The sequence below is a fragment of the Oncorhynchus gorbuscha genome, linkage group LG11 (genome assembly GCF_021184085.1).
Source record: "Oncorhynchus gorbuscha isolate QuinsamMale2020 ecotype Even-year linkage group LG11, OgorEven_v1.0, whole genome shotgun sequence".
Classification (NCBI taxonomy): Eukaryota; Metazoa; Chordata; class Actinopteri; order Salmoniformes; family Salmonidae; genus Oncorhynchus; species Oncorhynchus gorbuscha.
In genome coordinates, this window is record NC_060183.1 from 16,356,755 (window position 1) to 16,376,880 (window position 20,126).

Genomic DNA, 20,126 nt, shown 5'->3' on the forward strand with positions numbered 1-20,126 from the left:
ACTGAGGAGACTCTGCAGGGCTTTTCTATTTGGAACATTGCCATCTGATGTAATCTAATAGAGTAACTAAATCATGCAGAATATGAATGTGTTAAGTTACCGGGTCGTTCCATGAATTGAGTGTGTGTCTTTTATATCCTTGTGACATAGTGTTTATTTAGATCAAAAACGAAATGTAACAGCTAGATCATATACACCTACACTCTAACTAAACTAAATCATGTTAACATTTCAATAGTAGTTTGTTTTCATTCAAATCAGTTAGTTGTTTTCTCATAAAATCTCCATGTTTGTCAGATTTCTTTGAAGATTAGAGCCCACTTAAGACCCACATTTTCCCAGGTTTTCACCATAATTGTAAAGCCCTTGTTGTGAAATGAACTCTTTTCAGTATGGGACAACTATTTGTTTTGAAATTATTTTTTCAAAAGAAACATTGAACATCTAATAGTTAAATCATAGTTTAATAGCAGGTGAGCTGTTTACTCTTTTTGGCCAATTTCTGGTGTTTTGTGGTGGAAAACCCTGTTACCCATAGATGTTTTAACAAGTACACTGGGGGGGTTTGCATTCAATTGCCCCTCGCTGTTGTACACAACAAGCTTCCATTCCCCCTGGTTGATTTAAGATGACCTTGTCAACCCTGTTACTTTAATTGTCACTTTTTATAGTCATTTTTATTAGTTGAAACTATGTAGATGGGAAAATACGTTTGTTGTGACGTTGACCATGTTCTCTTTATGACAGAATGCTAAAGGTGCCATGGGAACCACAGCAAATATTGAGATGAGTGAGATGCATGACTTCGCTCTCACACACAGTATCTGTTCACTTCATGCTGTTCACAGTGTGGTAGCCACGTTTCCACACTCTTAGTTGTTGCGGAAATTGACCAACTATGCTGTTTACTTTCTGCATCTACGTTATATCGCTGAGTCTACTTTTAAAATTAGATGAAATACAGTACCAGTCAAAAGTTTGGACACACCTATTCATTCAAGGGTTTTTCTTTATTTAGACTATTTTCTAATATTGTAGAAAAAAAACTTTGAAATAACACATGGAATCATGTAGTTAACAAAAAAGTGTTAAACAAATTCTTCAAAGTAGCCACCTTTTGCCTTGATGACAGCTTTGCACACTCTTGGCATTCTCTCAACCAGCTTCATGAGGAATGCTTTTTCAACAGTCTTGAAGGAGTTCCCACTATGCTGAGCACTTGTTAGCTGCTTTTTTTTCACTCTGCGGTCCAACTCATCCCAAACCATCTCAATTGGGGCAGTAGGTAGCCTAGTGGTTAGAGTGTTAGACTAGTAACCAGAAGGTTGCTAGATTGAATCCCCGAGCTGACAAGGTAAAAATCTGTTGTTCTGCCTCTGAACAAGGCAGTTAATCCACTGTTCCTAGGCTGTCATTGTAAATAAGAATTTGTTCTTAATTGACTTGCCTAGTTAAATAAAGGTTAAAAAAAATAATTAGGTTGTGGATGGGTAATTGTGGAGGGCAAGGTCATCTGATGCAGCACTCCATCACTCTCCTTCTTGGTCAAAAATCCCTTACACAGCCTGGAGATGTGTTGGGTCATTGTCCTGTTGAAAAACAAATTATAGTCCCACCAAGCGCAAACTAGATGGGATGGCATATCGCTGCAGAGTGCTGTGGTAGCCATGCTGGTTAAGTGTGCCTTGAATTCTAAATAAATCATAGACAGTGTCACCAGCAAAGGACCCCCACACCATCACACCTCCTCCATGCTTCACGGTGGGAACCACACATGCGGAGATCATCCGTTCACCCAATCCGTTCACCTACCGACACAGCAGTTAGAACCAAAAATGGCAAATTTAGACTCATTAGACCAAAGGACGGATTTCCACCAGTCTAATGTCCATTGGTCATGTTTCTTAGACCAAGAAAGTCTCTTCTTCTTATTGGTGTTCTTTAGTAGTGGTTTCTTTGCAGCAATTTGACCATGAAGACCTGATTCATGCGGTCTCCTCTGAACAGTTGATATTGAGATGTGTCTGTTACTTGAACTCTGTGAAACATTGATTTGGGCTGCAATTTCTGAGGCTAACTCTAATGAACTTATCCTCTGCAGCAGAGGTAACTCTGGGTCTTCCTTTCCTGTGGTGTTCCTTGTGAGAACCAGTTTCATCATAGCACTTGATGGTTTTCGCGACTGCACTTGAAGAAACTTTCAAAGTTCTTAACATTTTCCGTATTGACTGACGTTCATGTCTTAAAGTAATGATGGACTCTTGTTTCTCTTTGCTTATTTGAGCTGTTATCGCCATAATATGGACCTGGTCTTTTACCAAATAGGGCTATCTTCTGTATACCACACATACATTGTCACAAAACAACTGATTGGATCAAACTCATTAAGAAGGAAAGACATTCCACAAATTAACTTTTAAGAAGGCACACCTGTTAATTGAAATGCATTCCAGGTGACTACCTCATGAAGCTGGTTGAGAGAATGCCAAGAGTGTGCAAAGCTGTCATCAAGGCAGAGAGTGGCTACTTTGAATATATTTGGATTTGTTTAACACTTTTTTTATTACTACATGATTCCCTATGTATTATTTCATAGTTTTGATGTCTTCGCTAATATTATACAATGTAGAAAATAGTTTAAAACAAAAAAAAAACTGTGAATAGGTGTGTCCAAACATTGACTGCTACTGTATATATTTAAAAAGGTTTACAGAATAACACTACCCAAAGGGCCCTCTATTGGTAGAATGACACTACCATGTACTCAGCACTTTCTGGGTGTTCTACAGAGACGACAGTCAGTGTGCGTTGGGAGTCGCAGCTTGTGCGCACGTGGCTTTCCCCTTGGGTACGGCTGACTCGAATCTCGCCAAGTTGCACAATCACAAGTGATGAGGCAGACACAGAGGCAGCCAGTAGCCAAGAGCCAGGGCCGTGTCCTGGCCTTACCTCTCTCCATTGTCTGCTGTCCCCTCCTTGCCTGAGGCATGTTCAGCCAGCCTGAGCTAGTCCACCCACATACCCCTACACCCCTTCCACCTCACCAGTCTGTCTGCCACTCGGGTTGGAATTACTGCACACTGACCGACACTAAAGTGGCTATGTGTCTCTGTCTGAAACTGTGCAACCAACACCACAGGGAGGGCGGAGTGATGAAAAATGCCGTGTCACAACAGAGAATAAAGTGAGAGAGAGAGAGAGAGAGATAGTGATAAAAACGGAAAGGTTCTGTTTTGTCTTATTTTGTGGGCTGCAAGTCTGGCTGGAGCGGTCTGATTTTCATTCTCCGCCTCTCAGTTCCCATGGAATTTTCCCCAAGTCTGCGCCAATATAAGTTGAAGCATTTCCCCAAACTCTATTCATCTATTTAGCAAGCTAGGGAGCTCTGCAGCTTAGCCTCTCCCACAGAAGTTCCATATGGGCGACACATGAAGTGAGATCTGCCAGAAGCAGCAGGAACCACTTTAGGAGTTCAGGCTCTGTCCAATTTCATTGTAAATGCATAATACACCTGCTGTTTAAATTCGCTCTTCAGATCTGCTACTAGCCAATATACATGGCAAAATAATGTGTTAATCGAGTGATAATTGTGATCATTACCACACACTGCAGGGTCTGTGAAGCTAGTATAAAATGCTGTCATTGTTACGAAGTATGAAGAACTCAGGAGCACAATACTGCTATGCTACATTCAAGGAATATAACTAACCACATTTGAATCTGTTCTTCTAGTGGTGTATATGAGTTCTCTTAATGATAACCCTGAGTCATTTGGTGTTGGAAGGTAATTGCTTTCTTTTGCAAAGGATCTGTGATTACCGCCTTACCATAGACTTTGATACACCCTCAACTTGATATGTGTCAGCTCATGGGACTGGCCGTCTACAACAGCATCACTCTGGACATCAGCTTCCCACCCTGTGTCTACAAGAAGCTGCTGACCCCGCCCGTGGTGCCGTGTGACCTCGATCTCCCCGTTGGCATGGCGACCCTCACCCTGGACGACCTGCAGCAGGTCATGCCTGTATGTACACAACACAAGCTGTGACTCTCACTAGCATTCTTTCCCATTACACTGCACTCTCCTCCTAACGATCACAGGTACAAGAATATTGATTGCAGTGGTCAAAGAAACATTTCTATACTTGCAAAGTACTCCTCTGTTTAAGGATAATTATTTCTACAATCAAATGAATGTACGTGATGCTTATGAGAGGACATTTTAGAATGATTAAGATTTTCTCTGATGGGTAAAGTGTTGATTTGTACAGTATATGAATATGGATGTACAGTTGAAGTCTACATACACAAATTTCTTCTAAACTAACTATAGTTTTGGCAAGTCGGTTAGAACATCTACTTCATGCATGACACAAGTATTTTTTCCAACAATTGTTTATAGACATATTATTTCACTAATAATTCACAGTATCACAATTCCAGTGGTTCAGAAGTTTACATAAACTAAGTTGAATTTCGCTCAGGAAGAAGATGCGTTCCGTCTCCTAGAGATGAAGGTACTTTGGTGCGAAGAGTGCAAATCAATCCCAGAACAACAGAAAATGACATTGTGAAGATGCTGGAGGAAACAGGTACAAAAGTATCTATATCCACAGTAAAACGTGTCCTATGTCGACAAAACCTGAAAGGCCGCTCAGCAAGGAAGAAGCCACTGCTCCAAAACCGTTTGCAACTGCACATGGGGAAAAGATCGTACTTTTTGGAGAAATGTCCTCTGATCTGATGAATGAAAAATAGAACTGTTTGGCCATAATGACCATCGTTATGTTTGGAGGAAAAAGGGGGAGGCTTGCAAGCCGAAGAACACCATCCCAACCGTGAAATACGGGGGTGGCAGTGCCATGTTGTGGGAGTGATTTGCTGCAGGAGGGACTGATGTACTTCACAAAATAGTTGGCATTGTGAGGAAGGAAAATTATGTGGATATATTGAAGCAACATCTCAAGACATCAGTCAGGAAGTTAAAGCTTGGTCGCAAATGGGTCTTCCAAATGGACAATGACCCCAAGCATACTTCCAAAGTTGTGGTAGAATGGCTTAAGGACAACAAAGTCAAGGTCTTTTTATTTGTTTTGCTGGTAAATCTTTTAAATTAATTTTTTATCTTATTAACACTTTGTTTTAGCTAGCTATTTGTGTAGGTAAGTAAACACAATGAGAGTGGCCATCACAAAGCCCTGACCTCAATCCTATAGATAATTTGTGGGCAGAACTGAAAAAGCGTGTGTGAGCAAGGAGGCCTACAAACCTGACTCAGTTACACCAGCTCAGTCAGGAGGAATGGACCAAAATTCACCCAACTTATTGTGGGAAGCTTGTTGAAGGCTACCTGAAATATTTGACCCAAGTTAAACAATTTAAAGGCAATGCTACCAAGTACTAATTGAGTGTATGTAAACTTCTGACCCACTGGGAATGTGATGAAAGAAATACAATTCTTAATAATAATAATTCTTAATAATTCTCTCTACTATTATTCTGACATTTCACATTCTTATAATAAATTAGTGATCTTAACTGACCTAAGATAGGGAATTCTTACTAGGATTAAATGTCAGGAATTGTGAAAAGCTGAGTTTAAATGTATTTTGGTGTATGTAAACTTCCGACTTCAACTGTATGTACGGTTGCTAGACTAAGAAGTTATATAGAGTGTGCTAAAATTAACTCCAATTTGCCCCTGTTCCTACTTATAGCTGAACAATATGTGAAGGAATAAAGGCATCATAATGACAGTAATGTGCTTGTAGTTTCGGGAGTCATATATTGTGCTATTTGTTGACGCATGGTGTCAAAGTGTTTGTGCCGTGCGCCACAGGAGTGTGAGATAGTCGACCATGTTCACACTCAATACGTTCCCAGTCTCACCCTGCCACCAGTCTCATAACAGTGTGGCTGCTGCCAAAGTGAGATGAGAGTGATTTGGCTAGGTCTCAGAGATGCCAGGCTGGACTCCCACCATCACCTCAGACGCACCAGTGATAGATTCCTACCCACAGATGTCACACCTAGCAGTCTAACACTGCTAATGAAGCTCTCCTGGTGATGGCAGCGTTTTTTATTGATCAGGGGGTTGAATGATGCCAGCTGTAGTTAGGGAGGTGAGATACACTTCATGTGGCATGTTCTGCAATTTCCATCAATGTTATGCTTTGTTGACATAATATTTCCTTATATAATCATGTAGTTTCACATAATATGTAGATTTTTGAGTTGCTATTGAAAGTGATTGAAGTACTGACATTTTCCAATATTCACCAGCAGAGGGCGATCAAACCTAACATATGCACATCGCCACTTGCAATCTCTACAAACTCAAAACAAACTAAATCTTTGTTAATCATATACTGTTTACTTGTATGCACACAATACATTACTGTCACTAAGACTGGTATTAAACTTCTTTAGGTGTCATTGTGTAGCTTTCTATTCAGTATGCATCGTATCTCATTGGGCTCCCGAGTGAAGCAGCGGTCTAAATGACTGCATCTCAGTTTTAGCAGTGTCACTATAGACCCTGGTTCGATTCCAGGCTGTATCACAACCAGCTGAGATTGGGCGGCGCACAACTGGCCCAGCGTCGTAAGGGCTTGGCCGGGGTAGGCCGTCATTAGAAATAAGAATTTGTTCTTAACTGACTTGCCTAGTTAAATTAATAAACATTGCGCTGCACAGCCTTGCCAGATGTTTGTTTTTACTGGGCAGTTGGCCTTGTCTTAGCTTACATAACGGCCTCTGTTGAATACTTTTTCCTAAATTGGAGGACAGTGAAAAAGCTGCCGCAAAGTTCTTTAAAAAGACTGACCAGCACTGACGTCAAACACATGTCATTGTTCTTCGAATGATTGCGTTTGAATTGTAAAATGTATTTTGTGTGACTATGTTCTAAGGTATGGATCGGAATCACAGTGATGTCGTTGTATTTGGTACAAATCATTCCTTAAGTTCTAAACCTCAGCTGAATCTGGTAATGAGTGGTGTGGCTGTTGACCACGTTGAGGAGACTAAATTACTTGGTGTTACCTTAGATTGTAAACTGTCATGGTCAAAATATATCGATCAATGGTTGTGTAAAGATGGGGAGAGGTCGGTCCGTGATAAAGAGACACCACACACCACAAAGCAAGTCCTGCAGGCTCTAGTTTTATCTTATCTTGATATTGTCCAGTCATATGGGGTGGTTAGAGCATTGGGCCAGTAACCAAAAGTGTTGCTGGATTGAATCCCTGAGCCCACAACGTAAAAATATGTTGTTCTGCCGCTGAACAAGGCAGTTTACCCACTGTTCCTAGACCAGTTTAGCCACTGTTCCTAGACCAGTTTACCCACTGTTCCTAGACCAGTTTACCCACTGTTCCTAGACCAGTTTACCCACTGTTCCTAGGCTGTCATTGTAAATAAGAATTTGTTCTTATCTGACTTGCCTAGTTAAAAAAATATATATATAATCAAGTGCTGCAAAGAAGGAGCTACAGTAGTTAAGCTGCAGCTTGCTCTTCACTGTAATCAGGGGGCTAATATTAATACTATGCATGCCAGTCTCTCTTGGCTAAGAGTTGAGGAAAGACTGACTGCATCAGCCTTTTTTTATAAGACACATTCATGTTCCAAATTGTTTGCATAATCAACTTAAACACAGCACTGACACACACACTTACCCCACCAGACATACCACCAGGGGTCTTTTCACAGTCCCCAGGTCCAGAACAAATTCAAGGAAATGTACAGTATTATACAGAGCCATGGAACACAAGTGAACAGCAAACTTGGTTTAAAAAAAACAAATAAAGTAACACCTCATGCATGGCACAACGCCTACTTTTTGTGTGCATGTACTGACATGTAAACTACATGACCAAAAGTATGTGGACACGTGCTCGTCGAACATCTCATTCCAAAATCGTGGGTATTAATATGGAGTTGGTCTCCCTTTTTCTGCTATAACAGCAAACACTCTACTGGGAAGGCTTTCCAATAGATGTTGGAACATTGCTACAGGGACCTGCTTCCATATAGCGACAAGATCATTAGTGAGGTCGGGCACTGATGTTGGGCAATTAGGCCTGGCTTGCAGTCTGCGTTCCAATTCATCCCAAAGGTGTTGGATGGAGTTGAGGTCAGGATGCTGTGCAGGCCAGTCCAGTTCTTCCACACCGATCTCGACAAACCATTTCTATATTGACCTCACTTTGTGCATCGGGCATTGTCATGCTAAAACAGGAAAGGGCCTTCCCCAAACTGTTGCCACAAAGTTGGAAGCACAGAATCGTCTATAATGTCATTGTATGCTGTAGTGTTAAGATTTCCCTTCACTGGAACTAAAGGGCCTAGCCCGAACCATGAAAACCCGCCTCAGTCCATTATTCCTCCTCCACCAAACTTTATAGTTGGCACTATGCATTCGGACAGGTATCGTTCTCTTGGCTATCGCCAAACCCAGATTCATCAGTCGAACTGCTAGATGGTGATGCGTGATTCATCACTCCAGAGAACTTGTTTTCGCTGCTCCAGAGTCCAATGGTTGCGAGCTTTACACCGACGCTTGGCATTACGCATGGCCATTGAAAACCATTTCATGAAGCTTCAGACGAACAGTTATTGTGCTGAGGATGCTTCCAGAGGCGAACCCATTCTGTTAGCTTGTGTGGCCTAACACTTCGTGGCTGAGCCTTTGTTGCTCCTAGATGTTTCCACTTCACAGTAACAGCGCTTACAGTTGACCAGGGCAGCTCTAGCAGGGTAGAAATTTGACGAACTGACTTGTTGGAAAGGTGGTATCCTATGACGGTGCCACGTTGAAAGTCACTGAGCTCTTCAGTCAGGCCATTCTACTGACAATGTTTGTCTATGGAGATTGCATGACTGTGTGCAAAGATTTTATAAACCTGTCAGCAACTGGTGTGGCTGAAATAGCCAAATCCACTAATGTATGTGTAATTGCTAGATGTATTGTCGTTAAGTGTCAGACCCCAGTAAGACTACCTGTCGCCATTGGCGTTGGCTAATTTGGATTTGGATTTGTGTTTTTTATGGATCCCCATTAGCTGTACTCTCATGTACTCCTCCTGGGGTCCAGCAAAATTAAGGTAGTTATACAATTTTAAAAACATTACAATACATTCACAACAGATTTCACAACACATTAAGTGTGTGCCCTCGGCCACTACTCTACTACCACATATCTACAATACAAAATCCATCTGTTATCGTGTGTTTGTGTCTCTTCACTGTCCCCGCTGTTCCATAACGTATATTTTTATCTGTTTTTCAAATCTGTTTCTACTGCTACTGTATGTTACTTGATGTGGAATATAGTTCCATGTAGTCATGCTTTATATAGTACTGTGCGGCTCACATAGTCTGTTCTGGACTTGTGAAGAGACCTCTGGTGGCATGTCTTGTGGGGTATGCATGGGTGTCTAAGCTGTGTGCTAGTAGTTTAAACAGACAGCTCAGTGCATTCAACATGGCAATACTTCTTACAAAAACAAGTAGTGATGAAGTCGATCACTCCTCTACTTTGAGCCATGAGAGATTGACATGCAAATGATTAATATTAGCTCTACGTGTACATTTAAGAGCCAACTGTGCTGCCTTGGTCTGGACCAGTTGTCATTTGCCCAAGTTCCTCTTTGTGGCACTAATGTGGATCCTAATCAAATCAACAACAACAGATCATGTACCATGCATACACCTTATAATGGTTATTTTGTTTCCTCAATATGTGTTCTGGATTGTGTAGTTGTAAAGGCTTTACATGGTGCTCTTTACATGGTGCTCAGTCATTAAAAGTATCAATGATGAAATGAAGTCAGATTTTCCTCCATTAAACATTCTATGAACATAGTGTTCTGTGCTGTATTGCACTTTCAAATGGAAAGATGTTTTGTTTTTCCTCTTCACAGATTTATAAGAAGAAGAAGTCATATATGCTTCATAAAGAGTGGTTGCAATCTATATAAAAAGCCATGCTTATAGATTTGATCTTGTGTTTCAGGATCTTTCTCATGGGCTGGCAGAACTTCTCAGCTATGAAGGCAACGTGGAGGAGGACTTCAGTACTACTTTTCAGGTGGGGAAAACACAAATTCTTACACACAATAACACTTATGAAACATAATATATTTGACATCACCATAATACATACTGTTACAGCACACGGGAAGCGCTCCACTAATGTGATGAATGTCATTTTAGGTGTCGCAGGAAGAACTAGGTGTGATCAAGTCCTACAATCTGAAACCGGGAGGAGATAAGATTCCTGTCACCAACCAGAACAGGAAGGGTAAGTGAGCAGTAGACAGATGCCAGAGAAAAGATCACTGTCCTGCAGTAGCTTGGGATATCTAACAGTACACTGCTTTTCAGACTATGTGGCGATTGTTTGTTCTCTCATAGTTGATTGTTTGATTATTCTTGTCTTTGCAGAGTATGTCCAGCTGTACGTAGATTTCCTGCTGAATAAGTCCATTTACAGGCAGTTTACTACCTTCTACTATGGCTTCCACAGTGTGTGCACCTCCGACGCTTTGATGGTAAGAATGTCAATACTTTTGGGCTTCCCGAGTGGCACAGTGGTCTAAGGCACTGCATCCCAGTGCTAAAGGTGTAACTACAGATTCGGGTTTGAACCCAGGCTGTGTTGCAGCCGGCCGCGACCGAGAGACCAATGAGGCGGCGCACAATTGGCCCAGCGTCGTCCGGGTTTCGGGGAGGGTTTAGCCGGCCAGGATGTCCTTGTCCCATTGTGCTATAGCAAGTCCTGTGGCGGGCCGGGTGCATGCACGCTGACACGGTTTCCAGTTGTACAGTGTTTCCTCCGACACATTGGTGCTGCTGGCGTCCGAGTTTAGTGAGCAGTGTGTCAAGAAGCAGTGTGGCTTGGCAGGGTCATGTTTCAGAGGATGCATGGCTGTCACGGATGTGTGGAGAGACGCACCAAGGCGCAGCGTGATTAAAGTTCCATATTTATTTAAGCGAAACTTCCAAACAAAAAGAAACAAACAACGAACCGTGACATCAGAGGTGCAACATGCACTAACTCAAAACAATATCCCACAAAGCAGGTGGAAACAGGGAACCCTTCAGTATGATCCCCAATTAGAGACAACGAACCTCAGCGGCCTCTAATTGGGAACCATACCAAGAGCATCAACATAGAAATAATACACCTAGAACAGCCCCTAGTCACACCCTGACCTACTATACCATAGAGAACCAAGGGCTCTCCATGGTCAGGACGTGACAATGGTTCTCGACCTTCTCCTCTCCCGAGTCCTGGATATCACAAAAAAGGGGTAGAAATGTTTTTACAAAAAGAAAATGTCAAGACTTTTAATGTCAAAATGAATTAATAAATTAATCCTAATTGGCGTGACAAACTGTAGAACCATTTTCCATAATGGTTCTTTAAAGAACCATAAAAAAGGGTTCTATATATCCCCCAAAATATCCCATTTGAGGTAAGACCCAGATGCATACAACGTCGAATTAACAACAGTTTATTAATCCAATAGGTGCATGCAAAAGACAGGTCAAGGGCAGGCAAGGGTCAGTAATCCAGATAGGTGGGGCAAAGGTACAGGACGGCGGTCAGGGTAGGCAGGAGTCAGTAATCCAGATAGGTGGGGCAAAGGTACAGGACGGCGGTCAGGGTAGGCAGGAGTCAGTAATCCAGATAGGTGGGGCAAAGGTACAGGACGGCGGTCAGGGTAGGCAGAGGTCAGTAATCCAGATAGGTGGGGCAAAGGTACAGGACGGCAGTCAGGGTAGGCAGAGGTCAGTAATCCAGATAGGTGGGGCAAAGGTACAGGACGGCAGTCAGGGTAGGCAGAGGTCAGTAATACAGATAGGTGGGGCAAAGGTACAGGACGGCGGTCAGGGTAGGCAGAGGTCAGTAATCCAGACAGGTGGGGCAAAGGTACAGGATGGCAGTCAGGGTAGGCAGAGGTCAGTAATCCAGATAGGTGGGGCAAAGGTACAGGGCGGCGGTCAGGGTAGGCAGAGGTCAGTAATCCAGATAAGTGGGGCAAAGGTACAGGGCGGCAAGCAGGGTAGGCAGAGGTCAGTAATACAGATAGGTGGGGCAAAGGTACAGGGCGGCAAGCAGGGTCAGGGCAGGCAGAAAAGGTCAAAACCGGAAAAACTAGAAAACAGGAACAATCGAGAGAGACCAAGGGAAAACCGCTGGTAGACTTAACGAAACAAAATGAACTAGCAACAGACAACCAGAGAACACAGGTATAAATATACAGGGGATAATGGGGAAGATGGGTGACACCTGGAGGGGGGTGGAGACAATCACAAAGACAGGTGAAACAGATCAGGGTGTGACATAAAAGGGTTATAACCATGTTTTGGTGCTATATATAACTTTTTTAATGGTTCTTTATAGAACCTTAGGAAATAGTTATTTATAACAGCTTACAGGTTCCATTTAGAACCTTCAAAAAAGGGTTCTGCTAGGGTTAAAAGCCAAATAACCCCTATCTGGTATTATTTAGAACCATTCTTTTTTAGTGTGTATCACTGAAAGTGAAAGGACATAATTTGTTGTGCTGCATTCCAGTGCCAGCTGGTCCTGCTTGAAGTGTCAATAGTGTTCAACTCATGTAGAAAGTTCCTGATTAGGCAGCGTAGGGAGAAACGTGAGGTCCATTTTGTGCATTTGCATTTTACAGAGAGGCAATGAGGAGTTGGGACTTGGCTGTGTGTGCATGAGGGTGTGTGAGTGAGTGTACTGTTCCTCGCTGCCTGCTAAAGGTGTTCACAGAGCTCCCCTCCCCCGCTCTTGACATAGGCCTCCTAACAGGGATGTTTGTGTACTCTGTCTCCACCCTGTAACCAGGGCTCTTTGGGCCATAAGGGGGAGGCTCGTAAGAGTGGCCTATAGAAAGTGTACGTGGGAACCACAATAAATGACGAGAGTGACGTCCTTCCACGAATATAAATCAGACAGACCACAAAGCTTCTGTATTCATGCAGAACCAGGCCAGCTTTATGGTTAGATTTGCATGGTTTGACATGGGAGGATCTGGCTCTCTCGGGCCGTTATCAATTGCTTTCCCATTAGTTAATTAACTGTTTCCTTGCTGACCTGATGACAGAAACCGAACGGCATATTGTGGAACTAACAATGAGTGAAAGATGGACCACACCAACCGTCTTTGATAGGCAGGCCACGGTCTGTATCCAGGTCCCCATCAAAAAATACAATTTTGTTGTAATGTTTGAGTCACTCAGATAACATACGAACACATTAAGACATGGCAAAATGTGTAGAATTGCAGGAAATAAGCTTCAGAACGACAACATTTTCTCTCCAACAACAAGAGCAATGTAATCAGTGTGTGTCGTGGACAGTGCTTGTGTTGGGGTTGGAGTTTGTTACTACACTGATAAATGACAATATCAATCCGGACCTTTTCCACCTAGGACATTTCTGTGACTGGACCTTTTCAAATTGTGTTTGAGTAACCCTGGACTACATCAAGTAATCAATCAATTAGAATCAATTCAAATTGACATGATTAAAACACACTGGGGTACTGCAATTAACTGTAGTGTAGTGAACTTTCAGACGAGCTGACAGCGATGGAAATTTCCCTCATTGTTGTATTGCGGTCATTGGTATCTGTCTGGGCAAGGACTCTGCTGCACTTGCAAAAACAAATATTTGACTTCAATTATCTGTTTGCTGTACGTGTCACTGAATGCCAGAGTTGGTATTTATGCCACAGCTGAACCGACCACAAACCACAGTTAAACATTCATTCAATTATTTTCCTGGTGCAGCAATTTTAGCATGCATGCTGAGTCTATCCATTTTGGATAATGGAGATTGAAAAGAAACACAAAAATAGGAATCTAATATGCATTGTTTGGTTCTAAATAAACCGAATAAAAAAACCTGGACGCTTAGTAAAGCTCAAACCAAGTTTATTCACCCGCTGTGTCCTACAGCTGCATAAGACCAAAAACATATTCACACAAGTACTGGTATTTAACCCTTTCTCCTATGCTGAGTCTCCTACACATCTGAACAGCCAATACATCTCTATTGCTAATAGAACCTTAGTGGTATCTGTTCTTCCTTACTTCATCTGACCTGACCTCGGCCCCAAATTCCTCACTCCTCCCCATAGGATCCCTGATGTCCAAAGATAACATATTCTGACAGAATGTAAACGGTCTAAATTCCCCTCTTTCCCTCAGTGACATGAATAAGGAAACTTCATATTTTCAATTTAGAACTCAGAACCCATCAGAATTTAACAGGAATATAATTTTCAACAGAATGCAATGCAGTGCAATATCAGAATCAGTAATACTATGTCATTTGTCGCAATGACTAAACTTGACGGGGTCTCAAATGACCCTGTGCTTTTTGTTTTTGCACCGAGACTAAAACAAAAATCCCTGTTTCAATCTTGGTAGGACTTGCTACTTAATATGGTCTTGTTGAACCAGCACCAACATAGAACTTGCCAGTAGTTAGATATATTCAGTACTGCTTCTATTTTTAGTTCTGTTAGTACAATCTATTCGATTTTTCCTCTTAGCTTTCAAAGGCAGTGCATGCTCATATGAACAGGCTCATAATGTACATGTATTTTCATGCTGGTCAGTGAAAGTGGGACAGAAACATGTACTGTACATGTAGGAAAAGTCAGCTTTAGCCCCCACATGGCCCCACGCCAGTGAATGCAATCGGCTTTCAAACCAGCTCCTTGATACAGTTACGCAATGGTTGTCTACGCTTGCATTAATTATGCAACACTGCTGTGACAGCAATAACTCACTGGCTGTCTAATGGGGTGAGGGGAGAGAGGGAAAATGGGGGAGAGAGGGGAAAGAAGGTGTAGCAGACCACAGTTTGGTCTGTCCCAGATTCTTCAGTAACTCTATACCTCAGCTGGATCTTGCCATTGGCTTGGCTTGTTCTAGCTAGTCATCGGGTTGCATTTCTGTTTGCACTTCATGAACAAGGTGAAACTGTGCTGCTGTGAGGCACTCCTGCAGAGTGTGCACTGCCTGACACTGCTGTCTGGGTGTGTTTGGATAAAGTGGAGTCATGATGTGATAACCCAGCTCGCACACAACTTTTGGAGAACCATATGTTTCTTTGCGCTTGGTGAGAGCGTGGTTGTCCTATAGTTATTTGGCATATAACCTTGCCACAATGTTCTGGGAATGGTGCAGGATACCCAGCTAGCACATAACGTTCTGAGAACCATATGTTTCTTCAGTGGGAATTTTAGTACTATGTTTTCTGCAGGTTTCCTCGTGGTTCTATTTAAAGTCATGTTCTCAGAACGTTCAGAGAACATTAAGAAACAATATTTTTCTGTCGGAATTTCAGTACTTCAGCATAACGTTTTCTGCAGGTTCTATTTTAATTCATGTTCTCTGAACATTAAGAAAACTTTCCATAAAAAACACAAGAAAACATTAGTAACATTCAAAGAAAGTTTTAAGAATATTATTTTAAAACATACACATTCCATTCTCAGCGTCAACAAAACTCTCGCTATCCTCTATCTTTTAGTATTTATTCGGATTCGAGGCAGCGGCCACTGTTCCTGGGATTGAAACAGGAAACAACACAACAAATAAAGTACATAATATACATAAATATACATAGCACTACATTTACATTACAATTTAGCCATTCAGCAGAATTTCCCATCCAGCGACCCTCAGCTAATGCATTCATCTTAAGATAGACAGGCGAGACAACCACATATCACAGTCGTATCCCAACCACGTATCACATGCATAAAACAATACATAATACAATACAAAATGCATAAAAATAGTCTGTGTCTCATCACAGTCCCTGTCGTGTTGTAAGGTGTTCTTTTATCTGTTTTCTTTTATCTGATTTTATTTCTAGTTTGAGTTACCTGGGGTGGCAGAGAGTTTCATTTAGCCATGGCTCTATTTAATACTGTGTGTTTCCCAGCCTCTGTTCTGGACCTGGGGACCGTGAAGAAACCTCTGGTTGCATTTCTTGTGTGGTACTGATGAGTGTCAAAACTGTGTGCCAACTGCTTGAACAGACAGTTCGGTACCTTCTACACATCAACACCTCACACAAAGACCAATAGTGATACAGTCAATCTCTCCTCAACTTTTAGCCAGGAGAGATTTACGTGCATGTCATTGATATTTGCCCTCTGTGTACATCTAAGTGAAATACGTGCTGCTCTGTTTTGGACCAACTGCAATTTGCCTATGTGCTTCTTTGCCGCACCTGACCACACAACTGGACAGTATTCCAGGTGCCACAAAACTAGGACCTGTCTGGTTGACTGAGATATCAAGAAATCAGAGCAATGCCTCTTCCCATGTTAAGTGTGTTCAGGTGTGTTGGCCACGCCCACTAATTGGCCACACCTGATCTTAATAAGTGATTGTTTCCTTTAAAATGGGGTCTGTTTGAATAGACTAACATAAATAGCTTTGTATGAGTAAAAAAAACATGGCATTCTAGCAACATCCTGGTGGTGCAGTGGACTATTCCATGATTAGTGAACAGAAGGTTCAAATCCCACAGATACCATGCTACAATTGTTTTTTAAATGTATGTGTTTGCATGATTAATGCTAATTAATTTCCACGTGACCTATCTGTGCTTAGAGTTCAAAACAGTTCATGCTAGCTACCAGTGTTATTAAAACAGTTCATGCTAGCTAGCAGTGTTATTAAAACAGTTCATGCTAGCTAGCAGTGTTATTAAAAGTCTTATTGACACGTTCTCAGAATGTTATTTCTTTACTTGAATAAAACCTCCCAGGAAAACATCCAGGGAACCATAGTAAAAGTTCTCAGAACCTCAGCTTTACCGGTCAGGACACTTATGGCTTCGTTCCCAGAACCAATGGAAAACCAAAAACGTACATTCCGACAACATCCAAGGAACCAAAGTGCTAGCTGGGAAGAGTGTATGGGACTTAAAGGTGGTCAAGGACAGAGTAATATAGAGAAAATATGCAACTATGTCTATTTAGTTTGCAAAATGAGGCCAAATGTATCAAGTTTGCAACTTGATAATGCTTGTATAATTTGTCTGATTAATACTTTAGACAGTGTGTGACACAACAATCCATGCATGACACTACCATAGTCATGCACTGCTCTGTTTAAGTGCACATTTTAGTGCAATATTGGGTCAATGAACAGGGATTCATGATTCAGACCAACATAGTTACTCCTTGTCTTGTGTCATGCAGTAGGCAGGTTTTAACTCCCATGGTACTAGCACTGGTTGTCTTGTGAAGTCCTGCAGTTTCACTGGAATCCCATTGTGTCCTGTAGTTTCATATCCTGCAGTTTTACAGTTTTTCAGATTATTGCGATAGTGACTCTGTGTCATGTCCCTCTCGTTGTAGTTACTGAGGCCAGAGGAGGTGGAGATCCTGGTGTGTGGCAGTCCCAACCTGGACATGGGCTCTCTGCAGAAGGCAGCCCAGTACGAGGGCTACAGCAAGACTGACCCCACCATCAGGTACTGTAAACCCATCATTATATCATTCAATGTGTAAAAGGCCTGATGTCTTATAGATATTAAAGCCAAAATCCTGAGTTTCTAAATGACCATTGAACAGCAGGGAATATCCCAGATGGTGCATTTAATTAAAGTAGGTCCTAATGATTGTGCCTAACCCTAACCTTAAAGTAAATAATCTAATGTGTTGCTCCGTCTACATGGTCAGGGCGTTCTGGGACGTGGTGCTGGGCTTCCCTCTGAAGTTCCAGAAAAGGCTGCTCCACTTCTCAACAGGAAGTGACCGCGTCCCCGTGGGAGGAATGGCCGACCTCAACTTCAAGATCTCCAAGATTGATGCCTCCACCGAATGGTGAGATACTGCAGATATCCTCACTGTGTTCTTTCTTATTCATTGTAAACATGTTGAAATGTACTAAAAGCAGACCTCCTTTATTCAGTTGCTATTGTCGCATTTGATTTATACAGAACAGCAACTGTGAACAAACGTGAATTTATCGTTGACCTTTTCTTCCTTCCAGGTTACCTATATCTCACACATGTTTCAACCAGATCTGCCTGCCACCATACAAAAACAAAAAAGAACTGAAGCAGAAGTTAACTATTGCCATTTCAAATGCGGAGGGATTTGGACTGGAGTGAACTCAGATAACGACAATGGTTAAACTGCCATTTATCTTTGGTTCGTGGTCAGTAGGTTGTGTATATTTGAACATGTTCAGATATGCTACCAGTAATCTCTCAGCTTCAGTATTTCTTAACAATATACTTAATTAACCAATCTGTTTCTGTAGAATATTGAGTGAAAAGTTTAATTACACGTATAGCCTTCAAAGCTCCCCCGTTTGTGCTATAAATAACTTGCATTTTGGATATCAACATGGACATGGAAAATGTTCTGCCCTGTCCATTAAGTAATGGAGTTGTTTATTAAAGTAAGAGGTTGAATGTAGGTCAGAACAGGGCTGGGTTGGTCTGTGATAAAATAGTTAGACAAACAGTCTGCCAGTACTGTGGTGTCAGCTCTTAAAGTGACAGAGCCCATCTCTCCTCCTGAACAGAGTTCCTGTACCGCCTCTCTTTGACAAAGGCCTTTTCAGGCCTAAGATTTCAATCATTCCGAGTCTGATGGTAAATTATGAACACAGATATTATCTTGTTGGTATTTATACTAATATATTTTGTTTTCAGAGGTCTCAGGAGTTTTGAAACATTTGGAAGATGTTTCCGTTATGTTGTTCGGGAGCAGAGTTTTTAGACGAACCTTTCTGGATGTTTTCATGTAGAGCATGAAAGGGAATCAAGCTTCGGTAAGGTTTATCATGTTGGGGCGGCAGGTAGCCTAGGGGTTAGTGTTGGTCCAGTAACCGAAAGGTTGCTAGATTGAATCCCCGAGCTGACAAGGTAACAATCTGTCGTTCTGCCCCTGAACAAGGCAGTTAACCCACTGTTCCTAGGCCGTCATTGTAAATAAGAATTGGTTCTTAACTGACTTGTCTAGTTAAATAAAGGATAAATAAATACAGTAGTGTGCTGGTATATGGCTATTATTGATGTGGGAACTTACTGTGTACCTTGTTTGCTTACTCCCACATTGTCTGTGATGCCTTTCGGTACAGATTACTTCTCTTGGTACAGTTGGCATATTGTATGGAGAGGTATGAAATAGTTACAAAACACCAATGAGATCACGATTGATATCAAGGCAAGTATGAGTTCGGTGGACCTCGCACACCTGCAGGTTAGAACGATGAGATGGACTCATGAAATGTACAGTATCGGGAACTATGTCATGTGATTTAATGCTGTTGTAAAGGGATCTCTTTCGTAAAGTGGTGACACTTGTGTGGTAGTTAGCTCGCTCAGGATGTCCACATTTCATGGACTGTATGATTCTTATAAAATCTTGAAAATAAAAATAAGGTCTTTGTTGAAACAGATCCGTTGCATGTGTCGCTCCTGTTGCATGTGGTGTCCAATTAACCAAAGGTTACCAGGCTTAGACGATCTAGCCTTACATTGAGTCCTCCCTCATCACTCTTTCTCCTCAGGTAATGGACACTTACACTAAAGAAAGTCTGCCTGTGCTTCTCTAACAGGAGCAATCGGTTGTTTGGATTTATGAGCCCAGGTCAACCGTTTATAGTTCTCCCCAACAGTGAGGAAGTGAAGTTGCAATGCATACCATCAACTGTGATGTAATGGAAGTTAGTTAAAGTATACTGCATAGATAACTATTTACATCTCATCATTGAATGTATATTTTGGACATGGGGATTTAGTCACAGTTAAGTTCAGTGGAGGGGAGGACGGCTGAGGGGAGGACGGCTCACAATAATGGCTGGAATGGAGTGCATGGAATGGATGGTATTTGATACCATTCCACTGATTCCTCTCCAGCCATTACCACGAGCCCATCCTCCCCAATTAAGGTGCCACCAACCTCCTGTGGTTAAGTTATCCTGCACTCTAGAAAACATACGAAAGTGTCTGAATACTTATGTAAATGTGATATTTTATTTTGTTATTTGAAATACATTTGCAAAAATGTACAAAAAACTGTTTTTGCTTTGTCAATATAGGGTATTGAGTGTAG

The 20,126-nt window shown here is 41.8% G+C and overlaps 1 protein-coding gene across 4 annotated transcripts in view; it reads left to right on the forward strand.

Annotated features, from left to right (window-relative positions):
* LOC124048177 (probable E3 ubiquitin-protein ligase HECTD2) overlaps positions 1-19,470 on the forward strand; it is a 33,061-nt gene extending 13,591 nt beyond the window's left edge. For all 4 annotated transcript variants that reach the window (XM_046368688.1, XM_046368687.1, XM_046368689.1 and 1 more), the window contains exons 15-21: positions 3,866-4,024; positions 10,019-10,093; positions 10,219-10,306; positions 10,450-10,556; positions 17,415-17,530; positions 17,739-17,882; positions 18,052-19,470. In XM_046368688.1, the coding sequence (XP_046224644.1) occupies positions 3,866-4,024; positions 10,019-10,093; positions 10,219-10,306; positions 10,450-10,556; positions 17,415-17,530; positions 17,739-17,882; positions 18,052-18,172 (810 nt within the window). In that variant the 3' untranslated portion in view covers positions 18,173-19,470. The remainder of the gene's footprint in view (positions 1-3,865; positions 4,025-10,018; positions 10,094-10,218; positions 10,307-10,449; positions 10,557-17,414; positions 17,531-17,738; positions 17,883-18,051) is intronic.
* The last annotated feature ends 656 nt before the right edge of the window (positions 19,471-20,126 follow it).